This window comes from Lathamus discolor, chromosome Z, assembly GCF_037157495.1.
Source record: "Lathamus discolor isolate bLatDis1 chromosome Z, bLatDis1.hap1, whole genome shotgun sequence".
NCBI lineage: Eukaryota > Metazoa > Chordata > Aves > Psittaciformes > Psittacidae > Lathamus > Lathamus discolor.
In genome coordinates, this window is record NC_088909.1 from 75,609,203 (window position 1) to 75,636,175 (window position 26,973).

The 26,973-nt window shown below is 38.7% G+C and overlaps 1 protein-coding gene across 8 annotated transcripts in view; it reads right to left on the reverse strand.

Annotated features, from left to right (window-relative positions):
• ADAMTSL1 (ADAMTS like 1) overlaps positions 1 to 26,973 on the reverse strand; it is a 176,316-nt gene that overhangs the window by 16,041 nt on the left and 133,302 nt on the right. For all 8 annotated transcript variants that reach the window (XR_010608771.1, XM_065662870.1, XM_065662869.1 and 5 more), the window contains 4 exons: positions 22,367 to 22,494; positions 19,216 to 19,344; positions 11,259 to 11,438; positions 9,276 to 9,410 (listed from right to left, as the gene is read on the reverse strand). Coding sequence is in view for 7 of the 8 variants with exons in the window: in XM_065662870.1 (XP_065518942.1) it covers positions 9,276 to 9,410; positions 11,259 to 11,438; positions 19,216 to 19,344; positions 22,367 to 22,494 (572 nt within the window). In the remaining variant the exon portion in view is untranslated. The remainder of the gene's footprint in view (positions 1 to 9,275; positions 9,411 to 11,258; positions 11,439 to 19,215; positions 19,345 to 22,366; positions 22,495 to 26,973) is intronic.

A 26,973-nucleotide genomic window follows, 5' to 3' on the forward strand; every position in this document is an offset into this window, starting at 1 on the left:
AATATAGTCTTCCTGGAACTGACTATTTTATTTGCCTTACATACTATTTCTTCTTCCAAGATGTATATATAAAATGTGCGCTAAAGAGCGAGCCAGCAACCAATAACATGGGGGAACCCCCCCAAACACTATTCCCAAGATAGATACATTCTACTAGTAATTATGAGTTTTTTTAACATTTACAATAAAATTTTACTAACTCCTATCAATCACATTTCACAAGTGACATTTCCTATATGTTTGCCATGTGTATGGGTACGTAAGCTGTGGGATAATGTTTTATGCATATTAAATGGGAAACAGAGTACAATAAAAAACTAACTAACTAACACATTCATCTTTGGAAATTATTTCCTGTTTCTGGGTAGCATAGCCTAGATATAAGCACGCACTTGTATGCAGTTTGTATTCACTGGTATTAATGTTCAGCTATGTGCTTGTAGTCCAGTTTTACTCACTTGCTATTCATCAGTGATAACGTCTTGCAAAACAGGCAAATGTTTGTGCTGCTTTAGTTAAAAGTACTTTGAACCAACAACAATAAAAAAAGGCTGAATTTGGAAAAAGCATCTTAGTTAGGGACTGAATGTTTCAGGACATCACAAAGTACAATAAATGTAGTGCAGGAAGTTCACAGGGAACTTCAGCTAGACTTATGAACCAGAAGGCCTATGTCCCTGCCTCTGCAAGTCATAGACATGTACCTGTCCAAACATAAAATTGGTATGAAAGATGACTGATGACTACTATCTGAAATGCCTGGAAAAGGAGGAAAGAAGGGTTTTGGTAGCAGAATTATTAATTATATTAAAACTGAAATAAAACAAGCTAAAAAACCCTCCATAATTCTGTGCTTCTGCATGTGTTTTACTGAACCCTGACAGAAAAATGTGGTAGACCACAGTTCACTGGATTAAAGTGATAAATTATAATGCAGATACAGAAAAACCTGACTATTTTCACTCTCATCTCTACATTCAAAGAGTTAAAATATACTTTCATAGTAGAAATAAGATTAAGGATTAAATGAAGAACAAAATGCAGAGAAACCACTTATCAATCTGAATAGATACAAGCTTGGTGTAGAACTACTATGTGTAGTTCATATTGTACTACTGTGTTCACATTATGTAGGTGGGATGAAACTGGCACAGAGAAATACTTCCCCAGTTTCCTGACATACCTGATTTTGTCCTTAGGTAACTGAAATGAGAAATGAGCGTTAAACCTAATGGAGTTAAATTTAATTCCATCGTGTATGTAACATAAGACAGAAAATTTTACAGGATGTATTCAGCTTTTAAAAATACTTTCAAACCAAATGAAGGTAGGTAAGATCATGCCTGAAAATCATATTTATTTAAACCCATTTTGCTGAAATGGCAAAACTAACAGAAAAGCCTTTACAGTTTGTCTTATGGGGAAAGACATTTCAGTATAGTACAGTGTTAATTTAAACAGACACTTAACTCAGGGTGTTATGCAAATTACTTCTTAGTGCTTTCATACACTAACTGAAATAAAGCTTATAAAAAGTAATGTGATCCTGAAACCCTCCCAAAGAAAGAATTACTGTTAATGTAAGTATAACCTTTAACAGTTTTAAGGAGGTCAAATGAACATGAATTTATGCTAGACAAGGAAAGCCATGTATTTGAGAATTCCTGTAATAGCCCAATACGGCTGATGACAGTAGGATTTTAAAAAGTAAGTAATTAAAAGAACTATTTATGGCTCCAAAGGAGCAGTTGAAACTTACTATGCTAAACATATGACATGTTTTTCAAACAGTTCTCAAAACACCTGAACAAGTTACCCAATGCCACACATGTTGTTGTTATTGGATATCATTTACATAACATTGTAAATTTACACCGTATTCAACAAAAATTGAGTTAGGCCCATTCCCTGCCACACAGAGGCTGTAAAAAAATGTTCCCAAATGTACAGCCATATGGTGGGCCCATTAAAAAAGCAAGGAATTTTCAAGCTCTGGTAGTAATACTGTTTTAAAAAAATTACTCTGACAACAGGAATCCTACACGCTGAAAAACTCGTATTAACAAGGATTGCGCTGAAAACTATCACCAATGGAAAATCATGAAACTAAAGCCTCTGAGAATGGATATGGCATGCTGAAATGACCTCCTCAGCTAACTTTGATTGGTTTATTCAGAGCATAACAAAAATGTAAAAGGAGTACCCATAAGCCTAAACTTTTGCCCCACCAGTGCTACAGCTCCAGTACACTCATGGGAGAAAAATAACACTCAAAAGAGGTGTATGGGGCAAGCAGTACAACAGAAGGAGTTCAACAAAAGACAGAAGAAGAGCTAATGCGTATCACCATTTCCCCAAGTTGCAAAGGTCAGTGCTTTCTGTATTTCTTGAGCCAATATCAGCTTGCTACGTCCTAAGGCATCAGCAGCTCAGGAAACTAATGAAGACAGAGCAGAGCAGGTGAAGGACAGATAGATTCAGGAAAGCCAGTGCTGTTTGTTTCAGAGAGGCTGTAACTTCTATCCTATCAACAAAATGCTTTAGCCATTTGGGAGAGGTTTTAAGAACCAACATGGAGGGAGAGGGTGCTTCAGAGCTTAGAGTGGGCAAGTCCTTTTGTCAATAGGTCAAAAACTGACAGTATTTGAGAACTCCCCTAACACTCTAGAGGAAAGCTTAAGTTGTGTAAGAGGCTAAAAGATCTTTTCTGTGAAGGAGCTGACAGAATGAGAGGTCTCCAGCCTGGGATACCTGTGGCAAATTCAGTACCCCTAGTTTGTCACCAAAACTTGCCTTGGTGGAGCTCTGCATCATTTATATCTATGTTGGAAAAGAATCAGTCTCAGTTATCGTGGGAAAGCTTACAGACGCAAGTTCAAGGGCTGCAACTCTTAACCACAAACCCAAAATTAAAACAGATGTTGCCTAGAGGCTAGTGAGATGTTGCCTAGAGGCTAGTGGTCCAAATGCTGCCACATATGCCACAATGGCAGCATTTGGACCACTGCTGTAGATCAGTGATTCTCAGATTAGCTCATTCATGGCACCAAACAGCAGTGAGCAAAAAACCCCACGGCAGCAGATTGCCTAGAGGACCTTGGTCTTTTGACTGTGCTTTCAGAGTTTGGAAGAGGCAGGACTGGTGTCTGATTGCCTGGAAAACAAACACTAGGACTAGTGTTGATTGCCTGAAACCCCCTCACTCTATCAGTATGGTCAAAATGTTCAACCAAGCAGGGGTATCTGCTTGTACATCACATACTGTATACACTGTACACAGGTGTACACAGTATGACTGTGCAAATGAAAAGCCACACATTTCAGTGAAATGCTACGGTGTAGTCTGATGTGGAAGGAAGATACTGCAATACTGTATGATCTTTACACAATGTTTAGAATGCAATAAATGTGTTAAAATATGGTTGGTGGATTAATTGCAATGATAATGGCATACTGTTGATATTAATTTTAATTCTTATTTTGGCAGAAATGTCGCTTAAGTAGGAATTCTCATAAATTAGTGTGACAACGCTGAACTTTCACTGAGACAAAAATGGAAGGAATTAGAATATACAATTAACAGAATAGGTTATCCCATGAATGCAACTGGAGCTTAATCCTCATCACAGTGGATCATTAGTGTAAAATAAAGTTTCTAAAAAATATTATTTAACATTAGAACTGTTTGTCAAACATAATGGCCAATTTGTTCTAGAGAGTGAAGAGGAAGAACAAGATGCGTAAAACATCAGATAGCCATGATTTTAACCTTTAAATCTGCAGATAGGCAAATACTAGCCATAGACTTGAAATGGTCCCCTATAAAGAAAAAGGAGACTGAAAACCCTCCTGACTTTTGGGCTTTGGCTCTAATGTAGTGGGCTTTTTCAGAATAAGTCATTCATTCATACTGCAAAAGCTGGCCATTGCAAGCAAAGTGGCACCTGGACATCTAAGTTACTCTACAAAGAAACAAGGGGGATATACTATTGACAGTAAAAGAAGAATGAGACGGAAATACTTGCTTTGGTAAGGGGAGTCCTTTGCATCTTTTATATGAAAGGGGGCTTTTTACTACTTTGTTCTAACAAGAGCTTCATTGCCAAATAACAGTGGTGTTTGCAGAACAGCAATTTGTAGTCCATCTCTTCACCTTCTGAAGCAGCAATGAAGTTGGCAGTGAAGCTTCTCTAACTCTGTGGTCACTGGGAATAATGTATAGAACCAGACAGAAGTCTGCTTTCCAGGACTGTGACTGCAGTGCTTGCAGCTAGTACAACCAGGTTCTGATTTGTGAAGTGAATATATTTGATACGGAAGTCATCAGGGAGAACACAATAAATATGGAGCAACAGTATTTTCTCTTTTTTTTACAATTGACTGTACTTTTTATTTTTGGTCATAAAAAGTACAGTTTACTATCTAACTTTACAGTTATTCTCAGAATCTCCTGCAAATAAGGACCTTTTCTTGCTAAATGTACAAAACTGGATAGATGCAGTGTAGCCTTGAAAATCAAAGATTCAGAGTTCTATGCTGGGGACAACAAGAAGCTCTCGGTGAATAAACTGGAGAACGTGTAGTCAGAGGGATAAAAAGCAGGGAGAACCAGTTTCCAAATAATTGCCTAAGCTTTTCCCCATAGGTTTAATCGTATTTTCAGATTCCCTAGAATAACCATGATAATCCATGATTTGCATTGCATTCATTTCATCCAAAGAATAAAAACAAGACTTTATCTAATGATGACACCTCCTCTTTCGTTCAAAAAAATTGCTGCTATTTTTTTTTTCCAAAATGTGAACGCTTGATCAGGATACAGTGAATCTTAAGAATATACATTGCAGCTACACACAACAGCTACCGTTATCTCAATATTTAATTTTTGTTGTCTTTTCTCTTTTAAGTATATTGCTTAAGTTTTGCGCTGTGCTAAGTAGGATTTAGATTTTCAGTTCCTTTCAGATCCTAGCCATCTTAACAGTTTATGCTCCCATTTTTCGATAAATTCATGGACCTGTGCTGCAATCCAAAATGAAAATGCATCTCTTTTCTTGGGTGCCTCATACAGTCCAAAGCTGTTATTTAATTATACACATTGTGCTATTAAGCAATCCCCATTCTCCCTCTTCCTTCATTATACATAACCTCAAGTGCACATTATGTTTTCAGAAATCACATAAAAAATCTACCGACTCTGTTCACAGACATTTTCTGCGCTACTCAGAGCTCATATGCCACAAAACATTTAAACAAAGCAACAGATGCCAAGAAATACTTGCTGTTACGAGCAAAGTACATTCTCCTTCAACTTTTTTTTTCCTTCACAGTGACATTTTAGGTCCCATTTTAGGTAGTCCCACATTTCTATATTCCTAGAAGTATTATTTTTTGACCTTCTTCCAATGTTCCTGTAAGAATCCTCACTTAAATGTATGTCAAACTCATTAAAGCTTCAGTTTTCACTACGGTAAATATCTGCAATAAACACAGTATTCTTCTGTGCTAAGGTGACATCTTTATACTGTATTTTGTATCTTTTGACAAGTCTGCTGAAGTTTCCAGGAAGGTCACAGTAAATATGAGAAACTGAAGTGGATCCCCACTAGGATTTCTAAGATCCTCAGACTTTCTCGCTGAAATGTTTTTAAATACAGGGTTCAAGTTTGAACAAATTTGAACCCAAATGAAAACAAGTATTCTTGATAGGCCTTCTTGAAAGGCTCAGAAAAAGCCTTTTCTGAGTGTTAGAAGTCAGGGACACCAGGTCCTACAACTTCAGTTTTGCCAAAATTAACATTTACAAAGCTCAAGACCCATGGAAACATATCCAGGGAGCTGTGTAAAAAACCCTCTTGTAGCATAACACGATACTTGTAGCATAAATAAAGAAACTATTGAAAATACATGAACTTAGGACATTCCTTTAAATCAAAAAGTTAGTTCCACAAAGTAATCAGGACTTATAGAAGTCAAATGGTTATGAGTATTGCTAAAAAAAAAAAAAAAAAAAGGTCTCATCAGGTGACAAAAAGAAAGAATTTCCTTCTCAGAAAAGGGTGTAAGTTCTTGTAACACTTTCATTGACAACATTGAGGAAACCTGTATTAAAATTGTAAAAGTCTGAAAGACAAACTTTGCAAAGACTAAGGTCTAACATGTAAGCTTTCCAAAGAAATAGAAATTGGTGTCACTTCAGAAATTTACTGTGTTCTATATTATGTGTTGTATAAAGTCTTCTTGTGACTTTCCATGAATCAAGGACATCAGAAAGTGCATGATGGTCTGTTCCTCATCACTGATTGCCAGTTTGCACTACAGAAATATTCCTAAGCTCATGGGTGTCCTAGCTTCCGCTTGGAGGGAAGTCCTGTCCTTCAGATGACACAGAAATGTCTTCTACACAAACTGCCAATGAACGTGAGGGCTGGGGACCACTGCAGTGCTCTACAATGATCTGTGTAAGCCATTATCCTGCTCTCTAACTGGGTGAGGAGTTAGGCCTAGAAAGCTGACTGAAATCTCAAGCCTTTAGAAGGAAAAGTAAGAGGTACATAAGACAAAAAATGTTCCTGTAAGTTCATGCAAAAAGGCATTTTGTACTATATTTTAACAGGTAAGTTGCTGATTCCATCGGGCAGCGCATGGGTCCTTAACAGATCTTTTCCTCTATTTCCATAGTGAAGGCACACAAATGATCACTCAGTGACCCTTGACAATAAGAAGACCTCCAAACCAAGTATTTGTGTTATGGCCCTGACCTTTACTTTATGCAAACCCGTGAAATTTGTATAGCAGAAACACACAGGACCTGACTCCAGAGAGCAAGTTCATTGTTTCAGATGGTTGAAAAGATAGTGAAAGTGTTGCACAATTCCACTTTGTAGAAGAATGTTCATGGGATGCATGATAATCTGGAGGCACCAGTTCTCTTAACTCAGCTTGTTAATTGGTTATATTTTATACAGTTGTTTATTTACAAACAAGTTTTCATTTGCAACTTTAATTTTCTGTTTCTCCTATATTTTCCCTTTCTCACCCCCATCCACAGGCACAAATCCAGTGTTTAATGCAGTTTTAATTCCCATATTTCTTAAAACATTGTGAATCCGTACTTGAATTTGCTTCTAACATGTTTTCAAATTACCTTTTAGCTCCTTTAAAATACAAAGTTTCTCCAAAGCTTAGCTATCACTCCTTTTCTCCACACTTCACTCTGTTCCTTTGCACATATTCTATCTTCCTTCTCTACTCAACAAATCCTCATATCCTTAGCTTTCCAAATATCAAGTCTAATTCAATGCCTTCTGAGTCCCAAGAGATGCTGGTACCTGTCAGGAGTAGCACAGACAAGGAACCCTTTACGCAGAAATTTTTCAGTTTTTGTATGGGGCATCCAGGGCATGTAGAGCAAACATCTCAATGTAATCAATGATGAAAGTCTTAATAGGATTAAAGTCAATTGGCTGGGTGGCAGAATAGAAAGAATAAGTGGACAGTTTGAAGGGGATGTTGTGGATGTTGACACAGACATGGGTCAGAGACACAGACACAGATGTGGGTCAGACGTTAAAAAGTTCACAAGATGTTCCAAACTGGTGTTTGCAGCTGGTGCTTAGAAATACATGAAGATATTATTTCCAGTGTAGCAATATTTCAAGCAAAGGTTGATTAGGAAGGTATCAGAGTAGTCCAAGATAACCTTATGCACTCTCTAACTGCACTGTGGGGAGACTAAATTTGAGAGTAAATACAGGGTCTTTGATTGTAATACATACTCATATTAGTATACAGAGTAAACTAGATATTGATTAAAAAGAAAATATCTGAGAGATGAGTCCTTTCTTTCATTAACATACATGGAAGCTGAATGGTTTGTGTGTTTGTTTTGGTGATACAATATGATGCAGCACATTAGACTGTAGCTTTCTAATTGATTAGAGAGTTCCACTCCATGCTGATTTTTCTTTAGAAAGAAACATCTCAGGAGGTTTCTGTAGGTATTAATAGCAATAGTCCCCAAATGCAGGTTAGTAAAACACCAGACAAGTGGAAGGAATTGCCTCAAGAATGAGACTGGTTTGATATTTTCCTATTACAATTCCTGGAGTTTCCTTGTCCCTGAAGTGGAATGGCAGGGTGCAGGGTGACATGGCCAACTGAAATTAATTTTGAGGTGATTATATACAGGCAGTGCAGAATAACCTTTGTGATTCAATTACTGCTTTCAAACTAGAAAAATATCCCTACAACTACAAAAGCCCTCTTTTGGAAACCTGAGGGGAAATGGATGTAACAGGAGTGTGACACAGTCTTACAACAGTAAGTACAATAAAACCATACTCAAAATGATTTATTTGATGCTAATAAATACCTTCAGATATTTTCCCTACTAAGGTCTATTTCAGTGCAGTTTTTGTGCAAGCAGAAATGTAATCCAGAGCTGCACACTAAAACCCATTGCAAATATATGCATATGTCAGCACCGGGGAAAAGTAAAACATACAAATCTAAAAACATAAAGAGAAAGCCTGCACTGTGAAAATAAAATCTTAAAATTGTTACTAAATGTAAGCAAAGAATATTTAGGAAGTTATAGAGACTAGAGCTATAAATGCTCAGGCCATCTACAGACCCTTTGTTGAAAGTTTCAGATCCCTGCCTGTAAAGAGTGTCCTGAAACTGCATTACTCTACAAGATTTCATTGCATGCAGTAACAAGGCCATTAGAAATGCTGTTTGCCTACTTCAGCCTGACAGTTAGTAGAGGCTCAAGATCAGCATGAGAAAAAAATTTAGAAAATGCTGAGATTTCCTTGCAAACTAATCATGCCCACAGATCTGAAAGGACTTTACAGCACATAACAGAACTTGCAGTGTAAAGGGGAGAAACCTCTATCAGAGGCAGAAAAGGATGAAAAGCATTTCATTGGGAATTATTTCTTTATATGTCTTTGTGCAGACATCGATTTTGCCATGTAACAAAGTGTAACAGTGTGGCACAATGGAGCCCTTATTCTGCAGGCTGCTTTGGGTATTACACTATTAAGAGGGCTTCCTTTTTTTAAATGAGCTTCTGAGCTCTGAGAACAATCTGACAGCGATTCTGACTGACAGTGCTCTGTTGGTTTGATGTCTTTCATCCCAGGGCTCCACGGCTGGGTAACCAGATGGTTAACGGTAATGTGCAACCAGAGGCATAACTATAATCTAAACTCTAAACAGTTTTTAATTAAAAAAAAAAAAAAAAAAAAAAAGTAGAGCTCTTGACTTACCTATGAGAGCAGAGCTCCCTGGACTGACAGTCATGTTTGTTCCTGAAGGAGAGGTCAGCACTGAACGAGTGCTGGTCCCGACACTGGAAAGCACTGCTGTTAAGTCTTTTAGGTAAGGAAGAGGTCGTGGAGGCTCTGGTAACAGATTGGGAGACTGAAGTGATGAGCAACACAATAGCAGAAAACATTTCAGGTACATAACAAAACCACCACCAGCTATTGCTTCATTATTTACCATGCTGCAATATTACCATTTCAGAGGGGCAGTCTGAGCAACTTTGGGCAACTACTGGAGGTGTGTTTTGCCTCATGTTAGGTAAGGCACTAGAGAAATAATTAAAATAACATCTGGATCAGTATGACCACAAAATAAATTCTCTCTGAAGGCTATCATGACATTCTGGTTGACCTTTGCATATGATGAAGGTATATGGTATCAAGAGATAAAGCAGCTTGGATGAAAGAGCGAATTTATAGAGCATAGAAGCCAAATCAAATGTCCATGAGAGTCAGTGGGAAACTTTCTAATGTCTGCTACAATCTGGATGAAGCCCTGATTAAATATGGTTATAACTCTGCCAAATCCTGTGGTATACCTAGGCAAAGCTCCAAAGGACTTAAGAGTTCAGAGCTCAAGAGGATCAATCTATGCTGAGAGCTGCAGGATTTAGTTCTTTACTATCCATCATGCTGTTTTAAAAATCACATAATTTTTATAATTCCCAATTCTGTTTGTCATGGAAATTATGGGATATTTTATTTAAGTGAATTGTGGCTTCATCCCCTTTCAGTTAAATCATGGCAGACACTAAGCAAGTTTATTATTGCTGATCACACTCACCACCAAGAAGTATGAGTCATGGATGCCTGAACTGTTTCTTTCCATCAAGGAACTAAAGATGTCATTTGCCTACAAACATAACCAGCTTGCATAACTCAAAGTAACTTTCCATCTTTAAAAACTAAGCCATTTATAAAGATCAGAGAAGGATTTAAAGATCTTGTGGGAGTGCTTATTTATAGTTGGAAACCCAGATGATATTGTTTTTCCCCAGAATTTTTTTTAAAACTGATTTTCTAGAGCCAGTCTGGATTCACAGGGAAATCATGTGAACATTCATAAAGGGATTTTAGTGTTGTCTGTGAAACTGAGAAATCTCACTTTAAAACTTCCTCTGGAAGCTGCATCATCTGTAGAACCTGTGCTCACTGTAGCCATGAAAGATGAGAGCTGTTAACAGATGCTTTAATGGTGTTGCACCAATAACAGGGACCAGGTTTCAAAATTTGATACTTCATATCAAATGTACAGAAGCACTTACATAGTCTGGTTGGATCATTCATCTGCCAGGCATGGAGAAATGACAGATGAGTTACTAGGAAAGGAAACCTTTCCCCACACATCCAATTACTACCAGGTAACACTTCCACCGAAACTTCACAGCTGACATTGTCCTTTCAAATAACGCAGCTGTGCTTTCTATCTGTTGTTTACAAACCCAAGAAAAGTAAACTTTGCTATTCACTGGACCTAGGAAGTACTTTTTAAAAGCACACTTGGCTCATGCACCTTATAGGTGTGAAACGTCAGTACCACACAGCCATGTACAGAAAGGCTGTTCAGTGGAGGCATAGAACTTCACAGGAAAGAAACTGGCATCATTCTCACTTCAAGAAAGCCACTTTAGAAAACGGTTAATAAATGGTTTTCTTAAGTAGTAAGTCTATAAGAATGAAATTGACTATTTCAGGACTGGGAGGTGCAGTCCCTGTGGTTAGACGCTTTCTCCTTATCTATCTTCCTTTTGTCATCACCTTGTTTCAAGTAAGGCTGCCCAGAGAACAAATGCAGACTGATTACTTCCTTGGGACAGGGCTGCCTCTATGCCATCCCCTCTTTCACATCTGCTGGTTAGTCCTGCAGGCTAGATGTGCCAGCAGGCATCTTACTGTTGCTGCAAGTGCAAGACACCCTGGACTTACCAAGAACCAACAGCTGGGAGCTTTCAGTTACCTCCCCACGAAGATTGGCTGCCTTGCAGGAGTACAACCCCTGGTCTGACAGAGAAACATTTGGAATTAGCAGCAGCCCATCATGCAGATGGTGAGCAAAGGACAGCTTGACCTTGTTCTTAAACCAAGTAACTTCTGCTTCAGGAACACCTGGAAAAACATTGACAAAACATAACACAAGTAAGATCCTGTGGCTGCCACAGACAAAATTGTTAAAAGAGAATAAATAAAATGAGATTTTAACATGACTTCCAAGGAAGTGATGTTCATTTTTTGCAGTTCAGAAGTGTTTAGTTAGCTCTTTCGCATTGCTTGTCTTTATCTTTCTTAGACCCCTCTGAGACAGAGAAGAAAAGTTAAGACTAAATTGAAGTTTTCCTTCTAGTGTCCCAGAATTGTACAAGTGAATTCTGAACTCATCACTCTTAAAAACAAGCCTCTATTGGATCAGAACAAGCTCAATCTATCCCGGTATCCTGTCCTTGGAAGAAGCCATAAAATGGTGCCTCTCCCAGCCCCGCATTAGTTTCAGCTCAGGAACTTTCTGAGCCAGAAATAGTTTCTGTGCAGTTAGAAGCCCTCCATAGATTTTCTTTTATTAATTCATCCAATCTTCCATTTTCCAGTTATGTAAACAATTAGGATTTACAACTTCAGAAAAGCAGTTTCACTGGTCTCACCAGGAGACTTCAGAAAACAGATTGTTACAGATTCATAATCCACTATAGGAAGAATTGCCTCCTTTTGTGTGCTTGGAAATAAGGTCTAGCTATCTCTTTTGAGTAATCTCTTGTAGGAATAGGTTCTGACGTGCAGTTGACAAGACCCCTGGTCTTGCAGTAGATAGGATTTTCTTCACATAGGGATTTCTACCTTGATTTAAATGCATACCAGATCAGGTAATTTAGTGTCACTAGCTACTAAAAAATTGGCTTATGTGAAAATGGTACTGAAAGTCTCAACAGATGGGACAGACGTATGGACCTGTGCCTGGGAGGATACTGTGTGGGCCCATGGCTGTAAGGAGTAGAATGTTACTAATCCTGGTAACTGCTGGAGCGCATGATCTCCCATTTGCGGTGCCCTCTGTATGCAGAGGCAGTTAATCTTTTTCACACAAACATGCAGCTACCTTGTGTCTGCTGTACATATGCATGCATACAGGAAGTTATTCTTCAATATCTGGTACCTACCTCAATCCTTCTCTGACTTATGTCACAGCAACATGTTCCTCTGCCCATTTCCAGCACCTTTCTGATTGAACTTCCATGTAAAAAACCCCAAAACTACTCTGTCAATTGTGTGGCCCTTGCATCAGAAATACCTCAGTCGGCTGTGTTCACTGAATACAACCACCCATTTTTCTGTATTAACAGTGACTGCCTGATCGCAGGTGTCTCGCTAAGAATGTGCAGATGGAAGTGGGAAAAGGAGATTTTCTGTATTCTTCTACATCAAAGCATTGTGGCTTTTTTTCCTCCTCTCCCAGAGTAACCTGGTGACTTTGCCAAGATGTCTGGAATAGGTACGTCTGAGCTTGGCAGTGAGGAAGGAGAACTGAAGCCCTGTAAGGGCAGAGGGTCTTGTCCATATTCAGAAAGTATCAGGAAGCAGCCTGTAAAAGACTGGAGGGTTTTTCTCTCTTTTGTCCAAGAGTTAACAGCACATGCTAATCTGGATTTCCATGGCATACCCAGAGAACTAATCATTCTTGTCTACGACACTGTTTTCCAAATGCTTACTCGCTTTTGTGCTGCTACAACTCATTTTTCTAAAAAGGATGAGCTGTTGGCCTGTTTCTGACCACCTGCTGGGACAGGACCAGTACACAGCTCCCCATCTGGCTGCTACCCTTTGACCTATATGGCGTGGGTGGGCTGACCATCACTTTAAACCTCACTCAAATTTCTTCCAGAGCATCCACACAGATTCCCCACGGTAGTTTAAAAAACCACTGGGTAGAAAACAACCCCAACCCTTGGGTTTATTCAAGCCTGAGTGTTTAGTGTGTTTCGATTGTGGTGAAAGGCATTTTGAGAGGTGAGCTCTCTAGAACAAGGGAGAGAAAATGGACACTGTACCAATTCTGCAGTCCCTCAGATGGAAAAACACCCACATCCCAGCACTAGCTGTCCCAGTGCCTCCCTAGAGAAGGGATGATACTCTCTCTCTTGCAACCTACTTCGGGCACACAGATTTTCACATTATGGCTATTGTGAACTTAGGCAGGGAAATATAAAGAAACATATCTCAGAAATAATCACAAGACTATAAAATTATAAAGCTTTCTTTAATTCCAGCCAGGGCTTATCTTCCTTTTTGGTTCTGAAGACTAAAATTGGGTAGAAGTCTCAAGTTCTTCTTGATAATAATGGAAGATAAGTACAAATAGTGGGAGAAAAGGAAGGGATGGGGAGTGCTGAGAAGGTGTCCTGGGTTCAGCAGTAGCAGTTATTTTTCTCCTTCTTAGTAGCTGGTGCAGCACTGTGTTTCAATTTTTTGGCCTGGGAACAGCGCTGGTAACGCCGATGTCTTTAGTTGCTGCTCAAATGTTTGGTCTCTCCAAGGACTTTCTGAGCCTCATGCTCTGCCAGGGAGGAGGGGAGGCCGGGAGGAAGCAGAGACAGGATACCTGACCCAAGCTAGCCAAAGAGGTATTCCATACCACAGCACGTCATGCCCAGGATGTAATGGGAGAGTTACCTGGAAGGGCTAGTTCACTGCAGGGTTGGACGAGGTATCAGTTGGTGCTTGGCTGGGGGGAGTGGGGTGAGTTATTGGTCGTCTGGTGTTGAGGTGTTGTGTACTTTCCCCTTGTTATTTCCTTTATCATTATTATTATTGGTGGTAGCAGTAGTGATTTGTGTGATACCTTAGTTACTAAACTGTTCTTATCTCAACCCATGGGAGTTGCATTCTTTCTGATTCTCCTCTCCGTTCCTCCAGGAGCACGGGGAGGGCAAAAAGGGGAGGAGTGAGTGAACGAGCTTTGTGGTTGGGTTTAAACCATGACAGAAGGGTAAAGAAGAAAGGAAATAGACAATGAAGATTTCATGTGACCACAGCCCTCAAAAGCAGGGACTCAAAACAAACACATGAATAAATACAGAGAGACAGAAAAAAAAAAAAATTGCTCCTTAAAAACAGCTGCTCAGATAGTCTTAGTCCAGAAAGACAGGTTCCTCTTATACACACTTCACTAGCAGAAGTAGCAACAAGCAGTTAAAGGTAAGACTTCTTACTGTTTGAGGTATTACTGTTGAGTCTAGGAAAGGTGCACTGTACCTACAGAATGTCCAGCAGCTCTACAGATGATACCTTTTTTCTGACTGCTACTCTACAAAGCATGTTGTTTCTTTGTCTTTAATGTGAAGTTTTCACACTAACAGGAAATTATTTGAAGCTAACCTGTACAGCTGTTCCTAGAGTTTGGTCTATGGAAGACAGGCAATATATGCCAGTAAGCAGCAACTTCATTTTCTTTTCTGCTTCCACCTTTAGTGACACAAATAAACCGCCAGACAGGAACAGGAGGCAGCCAGCAGGAGGATGAACAAACGAATCATTGCGCAGCATTACCACAAGGGGTAGCAAGAGCATTTCAGTCAGTCGGGTAACGGTGAATGATAAGAGGACAGACGGCTGCGTGTGTTGCCTTACAGAAACAATCAGAGAGACTGAAACTCCGACAGCTGCCAGCTGGAAAGAAAATTCACCTTGCTAGGCAGCCAAGACTTTAAGTAGTAAACAGTTACTAGTGCCTATTCTTCAGCTTTCTCCTCCATCACTGTGCATGTATCCAGCACAAAAAGGCTACCTGGGATATGTAGCAAGCAGAACTGTATATCCCAATTAAGATAATTTTGCTAAACTAGGAGCTTTTGGGGAAAGGAAGCATAACAATACAAGTATCTAGCAGTGCTGACTTGTTTTCAGTGCCACAATATTCTTGAAACAGTGACTTGCATGCCACAATCTGGTCTAGCTGATGAACAAATATGGGTCATAAAGCAAGGTAATAACTAGAAAAATATAACATCCAGCATATAGATTAAATACAAAGGAAAGGAATGTTTAGGAGGTTTGAAAAAACTTCTAGCTGAAATATCAGAGAGAGAAGGATATACAGGGTAGGATGGTAATACCTTTTAAGTCACTCTTCCAAATGTATTCTGACTCAACAGTGACTTATTATATGACACAATATGACATCGTCTCAACATATAATGTCAACAATATATAACAGTGACTATATATATGACACTTTGCATACAAGTGCTTCTGTTAGAAGTTTTACAGCCTGAATGATACCACTGAGAAATGTCTTCAGAACTAGATTTTAAAAAATGGTTTGCCCTTTCATGTCCAGCTGTATTTTCAACTACAGCTTTCGCCAGATTGATTAAGGCTTCTGGTATCGGAATGAGGACCTGCACAATTCAAAGGGTAAAGTTAACAGAAAGCTTCCTAGTGATACTGATGTGATCCAAATTGCTCCCATCTCCCATTTGGAAGTGAAGCTGCACACAGCAATCACACTACACTAGAAATGATGCTGGCTTTCTGAAGGTTGGAGAAAAACCTCCAGGTGGCAGTCACAAGCACCTGTAAGACTCCTGAGCAACTGGGGGAGTTCCTCTAGAATTAGTTTTGGAGAAGTCTGGATGGACCACAATCACTTAACCATGTTCAAAAAATGTTCTTTCACTTCTATAGACAAAATGGCAACGTTATGTCAAGTGAAATAAGACTGATTTGCAAGCTTGGAGAAAACCACAGCACCATCTTTGTGGTATAACCGAAGCAGAGTTTCATCCTGACATTACTTATATCAGGGGCCAATTGAACTCTAACACATTTAGAATGATTTTATTTTCACTTGTCCTACAGCTAACATCTACAGAATTCAGCTCAGTACACAGATTTTGACAGTGCTTATGTCTTTTATAAGAAGTTAAAGAGCAATATATAATTATTCCATAGGCACTGGTAATGTTCTCTTTCATTATCTCGTTTTTAAGAAACCTTCCCCAGGCTTATCAACACCTGCCAGCAGCAAGTGTATATTTCTGTCTCTTGACAGCAAAAGCAGCTTTAAAAAATGTTATAACTGATTCTTATGCTACTTATTTATCTTACAAATATTTATTCTGCTGTCCTGCTGACTTTCAGTAAATATGTGTCCTTATATAAGCCAAGACATCAAGATCCAGTACATGCATGATCTTATACTACAGACGATACCGCACAGTGGTAGCAACACAGATTATTAACAGGCACCAAATTCTGATCTGGAACAACTCTCAGTTGCTGTGCTGTTTCAGGGCATCCTGAAATGACTAGAGGGAAACTACTAGGAAGAAAAAGACTACAGCTTTACAAAGCTGTGTGAAGAGTTTTTTCATCTAGATAGTCTCCACATAATTGCTGGATATGTTAGTTAGCTTTTGAATTGCGTTAAATTCATTCTCGCAATCCAATTTCTTTTGTGAAGATATATATGCAATAACATATTGTCAGATATGTCATTGCATGAACTATTGCATTTTAACTTAAAGTGATTTGATGGCTATTTAATTGTTAATGCCTTCTGGGGAACTCTGGCAAGCCACATAGCTCTAAAATTCATCTACGCTGAAGAAGTCATTAGGATACGACGTTTGCTGACTAAAGCAATACTTTTCTCCTTAGAGTTGATAATTCTAAGTAGAATGGTAAAAACATATTAAAAGATTGAATAATCAAAACCCAGATGCTAAACCAAAAAGTGCTTAAAACAGAAGGAAAATAAAATTTATTTTCATATTCTTTAACAGATTTTACTAATGCTATATTTTCCAGGCATAGGAGAGAAGTTGATCAAAATCACCCTGTTCCTGGATCTCTTCCCAAATGCAGTTTTTGTTTGTTGGGTTGGTTTTAATTACCGCTGTTGAATTACTAGCAGTATTTGTATGAAAACAGGATTCTAGTGCCCATAAAATATTTTGGCCCTCATTATCTACTCTATTATTCCTTTTGTAACATTGCAGCTTGTGATTTATAAATTTATCAAAATTTCAATAGTAAACTCTGGTGTCACACACAGTTGACATTTTCTGCAGGGGCAGAAGATAAACACCCATGAAGACAATTATGATTTAGGCAAATTGCTCCTGAATCACCAAAGAATCCAATATACATAATGCTACTAGATAACAAAAAGCCTTCTTCTGGGAGTGTATACAGTGATTCTGCTGTGACAGTACTAAAATTTTCCATTGTAGATGCACATTGTCATGGTAGGTTGGCTTAATAAAATTGCTAGAGGTTATTTTCCTCTCAGAAAAGGCACTGAATCTGTGCCCCTGACCATACTGTGGTCCCCTGCTGTAGTGTTCTGATTCCATAAGAACTACGCAGCTTTGCTCAGCCATATCCTGTTCTTTTCATTATGTCTTTATACTAATGGGAAATGGCTGCACTTCTTAAATCAGCAATCACAGTCTACATCTATGGGGCCTCCCCATCTGCAGCTGAGAGAACCCAAAGACAGAAATCCAAAATAATTTATGTCCTTATGATACTTAGTCTCTTTCAACACTGCCAGTGCACCTGGCCATTTAGGGGCCTGGGGAAAAATAGAACAGCTTTCATCTCCTTCTTCCTTGAAAGACACTGGACATCCGTCTGATTGCAAGAAAGCAAAGTGTCTGTGTTGAGAGGGCAACAGAATTACTGAATTCACTCCCTAGTGAATTACTAGGAAAAATAATACTGTATATTTCTTTCATTAATCCCACTGAGCCTAATTAGTAAATTGGGATCCCAGCCTAGTGTTTGCACAGCTATTGTGCATGCTTTGCTAAAAACCAGATGAACAAATAAAGAAACTTGAGCCAAATACTTTTTTCAGTCAAGAATTTGCATAGGGGTGGGGTTGGCAGCACTTGAAGAAGAAAACTGACAACCACTAAGTGGTTACAGTGATCAGGTTGTGTAAAAGAGAAGGACATCTGTATATTTGCAGAGCAGATGCTTATTCAGTCATCTGAAGTAGCTGCTAAGGACAAGAAGCTAAAGCAAGGGTCTAAGGGACTTGACATCATTCTAGTAGTCAACTCCATACATACCTCCAAAGCAGATATTCTTGTAACACTCAGCATGGCTCAGTCTGTATTTTATAAGCTGATTCCTCCCCCTTCTGTTCCTGCTCATACTATGTATGTACAAAAGCATAAGGAATCAAAGATCTGGCTCTGGGTTTTTAGAGGTTTCCCACTCTCTCTCTTCCCTCACCCTCCTCTCCGTACAAAGACCATTGCCACCAACAGCAATAGGACTCCAACATGCAGATTGGTCACCACTGGAAAGAGGCAAACTACCATTATGAGATTGAGAGACATTCAATCTCTGTCTGGAAAACAGTTTCAGGGAGAACCCTGTTTCAGCAGAATTCCCCTGAATTCCTGCACTCCCAAGATGAAAAAAGAAAAATCAGAAGATGAGTGTGCTAACATGTCCTTAATTAAAAAAAAAAAAAAAAATCAGAGTTTGGCAGGAAAAGAAGGAACTAACCTGAGTGGACTTTGAGAAATCAATCAACATTGAAATGAGTCAGTCCATGCTTATATATTCTCACCAAACATCCCCAACAGGTAGGAATTTGTATCAAATTTGTTGTATTCACATCATACAGTGTATCTCTAACAATGTCTGTCATACTGTCACAGACCAATTTTCTTAAGTCACTACACTTTTCCTGTTGGTATTGATAAAACGAGGACTATTCCTATGCTAAGAATTAACGAGAGCAATGAAGTTTGCCCAAGTCCTAAGAAAAACTTTCAGTTTCACCCAGCTGCCTCTGGAGACACCAATTTAGCAAAGAACACCACAGAAATTTATAGCCAAAGGCAGCTGCATGGGAGATCAAAAAATTTCTCACCTGCGACTTGGCAGCTAATGGTAACATTTGCTCTCTGGATTGTTTTTACCGTGCTTCCAATATCAACAGTAACAGCAGGCGATTCAGTGTTGATCACAGTAGCTCTTGATGCCTTTATCAGTGGCTTCCCTGCATAAAAGAAGCACCACAGTTATCAGATCAAGCACACTGGACTTGCATGGAACGGATGATCTGGTATACTCTGTGTGAAAGTACCTACACGGTACAGGTGGATAAGTGAAAATGCTGAAGTATGAGGATGCCTTTGCTTTATAATATTAGTGTCACCAAAGTCCATGGAAAAAGCTTTTTTTTTTTTTTTTTTTTTTTTTAAAGGCACACTTAGAGCAGAGACAGAATAGCATTAAAGCTGTATGGACACACATGAGAACCAGCTGAATCAATAAACACTCGTATAACTGGAACTGCAGCAAGATGTTTGCCTGGTACTGAAACCAAAATACCATCCTTTGCCAAAGGCCAAACACAAGAAAAAGAAGCAGGAGTGATGGCTACAGGCACATTAATAGTGCAGGAGGTTTAGAGCAACATGCAAGCTGTTTCTACAAATCCATCATGTTTTCTTTAACCTACAGGAGAAACACTTGGATTGGGAAGCCCAGACAATAACCATAAAGTTTGCTTAGAATGGCTAGCGTAAGAAGACTTGCAGACTCATCTTTCTCCAAAAATCTATAAACACTTTTTTTTCCCCTTTAAATAAATGCTCAGACACAAAACATGTTCAGCTATCACCATTTGTCCGTAGAAACCGCAGTTTTAGGCTAATGTCTACCACTGGCTTTTTTAGTATGTTTAGCTTGAGGTGATCAAGGAAGAAAAGACGAAGGAAATAAAAATCATTTGGTTTCATTGAGCTCATGGAGAGTTCTGAAAATTTAATTCAGCCCTAACTATAAATTATTCCATATAGATATATTTCCAGGGCTTTGAAAAGATGCCTTTCATCTGGAATTACTGTCATATCAATTCAGGCTTTTTTTGGTATTTTCTTTTGATGCTTTTAATGCCTAAGAATAGCAAAGTAAAATATTACATTTTACTGTTGAAATATTTCCAAAATTTTTGATGCTTTGCATGAAGACCTAAAGATAAGAAAATAAAATTCTTCAGGTATTCATCAGGCTTTTACTTTCCTGATTGTCTTCCACAATCACATAAAAAGATTAAAAATCTTTTAGCTGTTCAGCCCACAAATGAGAAGCAAACCATTGAGAAAAGTGGATGCATTTTCCACTGTCTTTTTTTTCATGCATGTGTTAAACTAATCAGAAAATTCTTCAATGAAATAAGTTTTCAGCCCCACTCCTGATTCCTCTAAAGACAGTTTCAGCTTTCCAGGTTTTTTTTTGAGAAAGTACTTCCATTATGCCAAAAAGGTTGTTGCTTTGTTCCAAAACTGTTCAGTACCTCTTTCTGAGATACTCATAGCCCCATCTTATATGATGTTCAGCTCTTTGCCTTGGATATGAGATAGAAATGAGTGCCAGTTCCTAAGCAGAGTTCAGTTTGAGTATGGAATGCATGAATGTAATTCAACTAAAAAGTTTAAGCTACAACCTTGATAATTAACTATAACAAAAAAGCCTTTCTTTAGGCTTTTTAATATATGTGTGCCACACATATACCTAATGCCAGCTTATTTTTCTATAATTTCACAGAAAATTGTCTCCACAAATTAATTTGTACAAAGACTATGGCTTTTAAAGTTACTGAAGCAATATAGACAGATTAGCAGTTTTCACTCATGTTCAGCTTATTGCTGGCGCAACACAATAGGTTTACCATGGAGTTGCTCCTTATAAAACACTATACTGTCTTAAGCAGCAACACCTCTGCTTCACTGCCTGGATTCAGCAAAGATATTCCTGATCTGCAGTACTGTAATCAGGATCAGACTCTTTGGTTCTGCCTGCATGTGATATGTAGCTGTGATGCAGAGCTTCGTTTTTCACTCTGATGGATTCAGCGGTTCTCCTTCTAAGTGACAGAAAAAGTCTCTTTCCAGTTGGTTTACTAATCATCAGAGCTTCATTGCTGGCCATTGCTGCATTCCTAGATTTTCTTTATCCTCCTCTTCCCTGAAATTTTCTCTGCATTTCGTGTAAAAATGCCAAGCTCAACATCTATTCATTCCTCTAACCATACATGTATATATTGGCAGCTGATGGTCACTGCCTGCACATTGGAGGCTTCCAAATGTTTCCACATTCTGGATCAGTGAAATGAAGAGGGCTGAAAAATCAATAAGCTTTCTAGCATTCGTAATGTGTTTCCTGTTGCTTTTGTGATAAACAGGATCCTCCTCAAAGCCCTCTCTGCCTTGTCACCATCCTCATCTGTGTCTTCTGTCCCTTTGTCTTACGCAACATCTTCTCATTCACACTTGCTGCTCTTTCCTTCTACTAGTCCTGATGTGGTTGTCAGCCTGCTGATATTGCCCATCAATGAACCTTGAAGAAGTTGGATTCATGCACTCCCATTTCCCTTGGCTTTTACTTGGGTGAGTTTTCTCTAGAACTGAAATCTAAGCTAACAAAAGATATTTAGTCTGCTTTAGAACTCAACCGTTACTAGAGAAATATAAATGCAGAAGTTAATTTTTTCTGAACCTCTATTTGCCAGCAACTGAAACGGTGTCAGCCATGCTTGTGCCACAATGGATTGAATATGATACAGGGCTTGATCTTGCAAGGGGTTAGCTCTTCAGCTCTGGTATTTTTTAGGCTTGCCCGATGTACATCTGAGCAAGTCCTTCAATCAGTCAGTTGGACTTGAAGAGATAAACAATAGGTTTAAAATGAAGCATACAAATTACATGGCTTGCACTGCACTGCCCATATAGGCTGTGAATAACCAGCATAAACACTGTCTTGAGAGCATGTCAGATGCAGAAAGTGAGAAAAAGCATTCATCTCTTGCAGAAAAGCACAAATCTCAGGAACTGTCTGAGAAAGCTGGGTTTTATAGCTCAGGGTTTTCCAGAGTTTACACTCTGTGTTTTTTACCAATGTACGTCTGTTGACACACCTTGCCCACTCATCAACCGCAACCTCTCCCCCCCTAGTTTCTGCCCAGGATCAAGCAAGTGGCAGGGACCATACTGCAATCACAGAGAGTGAACTGTTACCTGCTAGAGTAACAGCAATAGAAACGGAGTCAGATCCCAGGGCATTAGATGCATTGCAAGCGTAGAAACCGACATCAGCTTCCACAGGCGCTAGAATCTGCAAGGAGTCATCAGGCTGAAGCAGCATCCTGGAGCAAAGCAGAAAGAAAGATGTAATGGTCTTTTAGTTTGTGTAAGCATAAATATATTTACTTTTTTTTTTTTTTTTTTTTTTTGTTCAGGCCTTTGGGCTGTATTTAAAAGTCTTTGAAGAAATCTAGTCTTACATTGAGACTATGAGCTGTGATTAGTTAAATTCAATTTTAGTCTCGTTCCCAGCATATGTGTATTAGAGAAAGTTTGCTGAGTACATGGGATATCTGCCCATGGATTGTGAAACCTCTTCCTCTGCTGTGTCACTACCTGTATTACATTGAATGCGTTGCCTAGCCTTCCTGTCTCCCAGTTCTGTAAGTTATGAGTAGCAATAGTAAAAATAAAAGCTGAATTATTGCAAGGGGAAAATCACAAAACCTGCAGAAGCTAGGCAGAAAGAAATGAAGTGAACCACAGGCTCAGTGTCAAAGCCTGAAATAGGCTCCAAATTCTTTGACTGCTTTGCAGTTTGCACAAATTCAGTAGTCTCACTGCTCCCCTAATAGTCAGTGGAGACAGAGAGGAATACTCAGCTCTTCCTTGGGCTGAACCAACTGTTTGTTTCCTCTGCCAGTAAGAGAAGCCTACTGTGATCTCAATGTGCTGCTTATGGTTAAATGGGATGAATATGGCCTTAGAGGTCTAATGAACTGCTTTTTTTCATAGTCTAGTTCTGCAGTGGTATAACTCCATCAGGTCCTGACGTATACCTGCTTAAGCAAGAATTCATTCCATGGGCTCTTGTGAATGCTTATGTACCCTTACTTCCAGTATGGTGCATTTCATAATTATTTTTCCTTTCTCTTCATTTTTTAGCTGAAATTGTTGTTAAGATTGAATGATATATCAGTTTCTTCATCAGCAACTTTCAGTAGCTGTTGTATGTAAACTCTTAGTTGAAGCTGTGATTGATAGTGACAAAGGTGAAAGTGGGAGAGAGAGATGCCTGTAAAACACATGCAATAAAAGTCTGCTCAAAGATCCTGAAACTGACAAGTTTCTTTCCATTCCCACCCTCTCATACCCCCCAGTGAAAACTGGTGTGTCATGGACCAGAAAGAAGCAGATACTTGATCTTGCACAACACTGTGGGTGGTAGATCTCTAAAACAAACCAGGTTAGGGCCACCCATCAGAATCTATTCTAGGAAAAAACCCCAGAGTTAAAATTTGGTTTTTGACCTTTTCTGAGTAATAATATTAATTATTATCAGTAAAGAGCTGCCTTTTGTCAAGCAAGTTTTGCAAGTGCCTAGAAAAATGCACATTTGCTAAATAAACATTAACCATTTTTAAAAATGCATCTTTGCTTGCACAGCAAAAAAACCCTAACAAAACAATGGTTGAAAGAATTCCCTCCCCACTTCTGCTTTCAAGGATCTTTTCCTTCTTACCACTTATTCATAAACAAGTCATGATTCTATTTAACCACTGTAATAAAGCCAGCAACTAACAAATTCCATTATTTACAAAACTAGTCTTAGTATGCCTCACTATCTCACACATAAATCTTTTAGTTTAACACTGACTGATTCAATCCCTACATGGAATTCATTAGAGCTTCAAAATTTGTCCCAAACTATTCTAGTGTGTAACAATTAAAAGCTGTGTGTGTTCTGCCTGCATGTGTGCAAATATAGTATGTAAGCTGATTAGTCAGTTCTACATCAAACTAACACCTACAAACCCCTAAAAAAAAAAAATTTATGAATTGCTTCTGTCATCTTTAGGTTGAGGAAAGACCTTGCTTAATATTGCACCTTGTAATACACAAAGGACCATAACTACAACACAGTGCCATCTTCCTAACTTTTCAACCCAAGTTTTAATGTCCTTCTCTAGAAACAAAGCCAGTGTCCTCTTCTTTCCTGTAATTCTTTTTGATATTTGTGTGTCACAATTTAGCATAACCGCTTTTCTTAGAAAGCAGAAATTTTATTATCTGTCTTTGTATAGAATTATTTTGGCTGGATCCCCTATTTGCTCACTGCTGTTTTTGTTAGGTATTGAGTTGATTGTCAGTGGTGAAAAAAATACCAGCTGTAGCAATTCTTTCTGTCAGTAGTCTATCTTCAGAATCTCGTTTATGTACTTAAAATAATACAGCTCAATGTTTAATCAGCCTCATCTCAGTTGCTCCACACTGCATTGTTCCCAAGACAGAAATGTATTTTACAGAACATACATCAGTGAATAATTCAGATGGCACCCTGCAAACACTTAACTCTGTATCACCTACTGTTTTCATTCTGCTTCACGTCCACTTATAAAATACATTTCTGTTTCAGAAAAGTTGAATTATCCAGTTAAAATGGGTTCATAGCTATGAAAATGATAGCACTCTTGGAAGGCTTACTAAATAACGCATAAATCCCTCACAGATTTTTACTTTTAAAATTGATTCCTAAAGAAGTTAATCTGGATTTTCTTTCAAATAAAACATTTTCCATCATTTCAGAAGTCTCCAGACTTTAGTATAGATACTAGGCTCTGAAGCTCTGAAGCGGCATTCAGAACCCATGCTGGTATTAATCTGACACTTTAACCTTAAGAGAGAGTATGGGCACTTGTGTTAAATATGCACTCAGAGTGACTATGCAGACTCAAGTCAATGATCCTTTACTGGAACCACACAGCTATGTTTAACTCCTGAAGCTTTTTGTGTCATATGTTTTCATTCTATTGAGTAACAAACACTTTTTTCTAGGGCCTGTGTTACATCTTTTAGTGACAATACATAGGCTAAAGTTAAAGAAACTAAGTAAGTTTCACAAGCGGAGCTACACAGCGGGAGTCACAAGTACTTTCAGGTGAGTAGAACAGCTCATGGAAGCAGGCAATGGGAATAGAGCCATTTTTACCAAACCACTGCTCTAGACAAAGTCCACAGCCACAAAGCATAAACATAGATGCCCTTATCTCAATATTTGTTAATACACAATACAGATAGCTATCAATCACACAACCTAAATCCAGCAGCCTACATTCTAAAAGTCACAATACAAAGCAGACACATGGAGAATCTCATTATACTCAGTAGGGCATAAGCTAAAGGACTTCAACAAAACTTTGACATTCCTCACCAAAAGTGTCCCTCTTTGACACTAGTACAGAAGGGCCCATCGGTACTTTTTTTTATTCCCATTAAGAGAGAGGTGGGCTGGAAATCGGGTTTCTCTTCTCCATTCAGTGGCTAGCAAAGTATGAAGAAGACAAGCTGCAGATCTGAAAGACTGCTCAAGCATACCAAGCCCCACAGCATCCAGACGGCCTTGCAGTATACAGCAGTACACTGTGAGACTGCTTAAATTGTGGCTTCTGTCTACAGAGCTGATTGGCAGCCAGCAAGAGCTTTCTGAGCCAAAACCAGAATATTTCTGTTAAGAACCCAGTAAAACATCTGCAACCCAATTATATATGCACCATGATTTATAAACATTAACTCCAATGTTACAGATGCTGAGTACCTCCGGAGCCCACAGTACTGCTCGCTTCCTTCCCCACCCACAAACCCGGAGGAACCATAAGTGATGAACACAGAAGGAAGTTCATAAAGTGGAAATTGCCTTAACCTTTAAAGAAAAGTTGTCAATGAACAATACTACTGACTAACAAACTATAATTCAATGAGTCTTTCTGATAGAAGTTTTAAACCACATAGTTGCCTGAAAATTCAGAAATACAACATAGCATTTAATAATATTTCAGCCAAACTAAATGGAAACAAAATGGCTGAAAGACATTGCAAAATAAAATAAAATAAAATAAAATCTAAAATTTCAGAAACTGTAAGACTTTTATTGTGAGCTAAATGAATTTGCCTGTTGCTACACCATGGCTGCTTATAGAGTAGAGTGTCCATCATTAACCACATGTGGACTTTATTTAACTTCCATTCCCTTTCACGCATACTACAGAAAAAAAGTCATTTCAAGGAGAGGGGGAAAAAAATCCTTTAATGGCAAAATTCACTGGCTATGAGAATCTGTATGTGAAACTTTTGTGGGGCCATGAAGATATTTTGACAGGAATATGGCCAAATAAACGGATATTACGGGCCCAAGTCTTGATTAGGACTGCACGTGATTTCCACAAGAGATAGATATGTTCTTGCTTTAAGTGTGCCCTCCTGCAAGATTCACTATTTTATGTGCGAAACCTAACATGCTTACTAGCCATCAGACACAGAGAGAGACAAGAACCAGGAAATTCAGTACATTCAAAAACCCCAACGATTTTGGAGAGATTCAGTTGCCAAAGTGAGAAAGAAGCCAATAAACCAATTGTACAGCTGGGCAGAACAAGTGATAGTACCTAAGTCAAGACTTTACTGGATGATCCACAGACACCACACTGGAATTTTTTCCCCTGACTCCATCATTTCTCATTTCACAAGCTGACCTTATGAGTAAATTCACGTATCTTAACTGAGGTCAGTATCTTGTGCAGAAACATCTGAAAGCAGATCCCTGG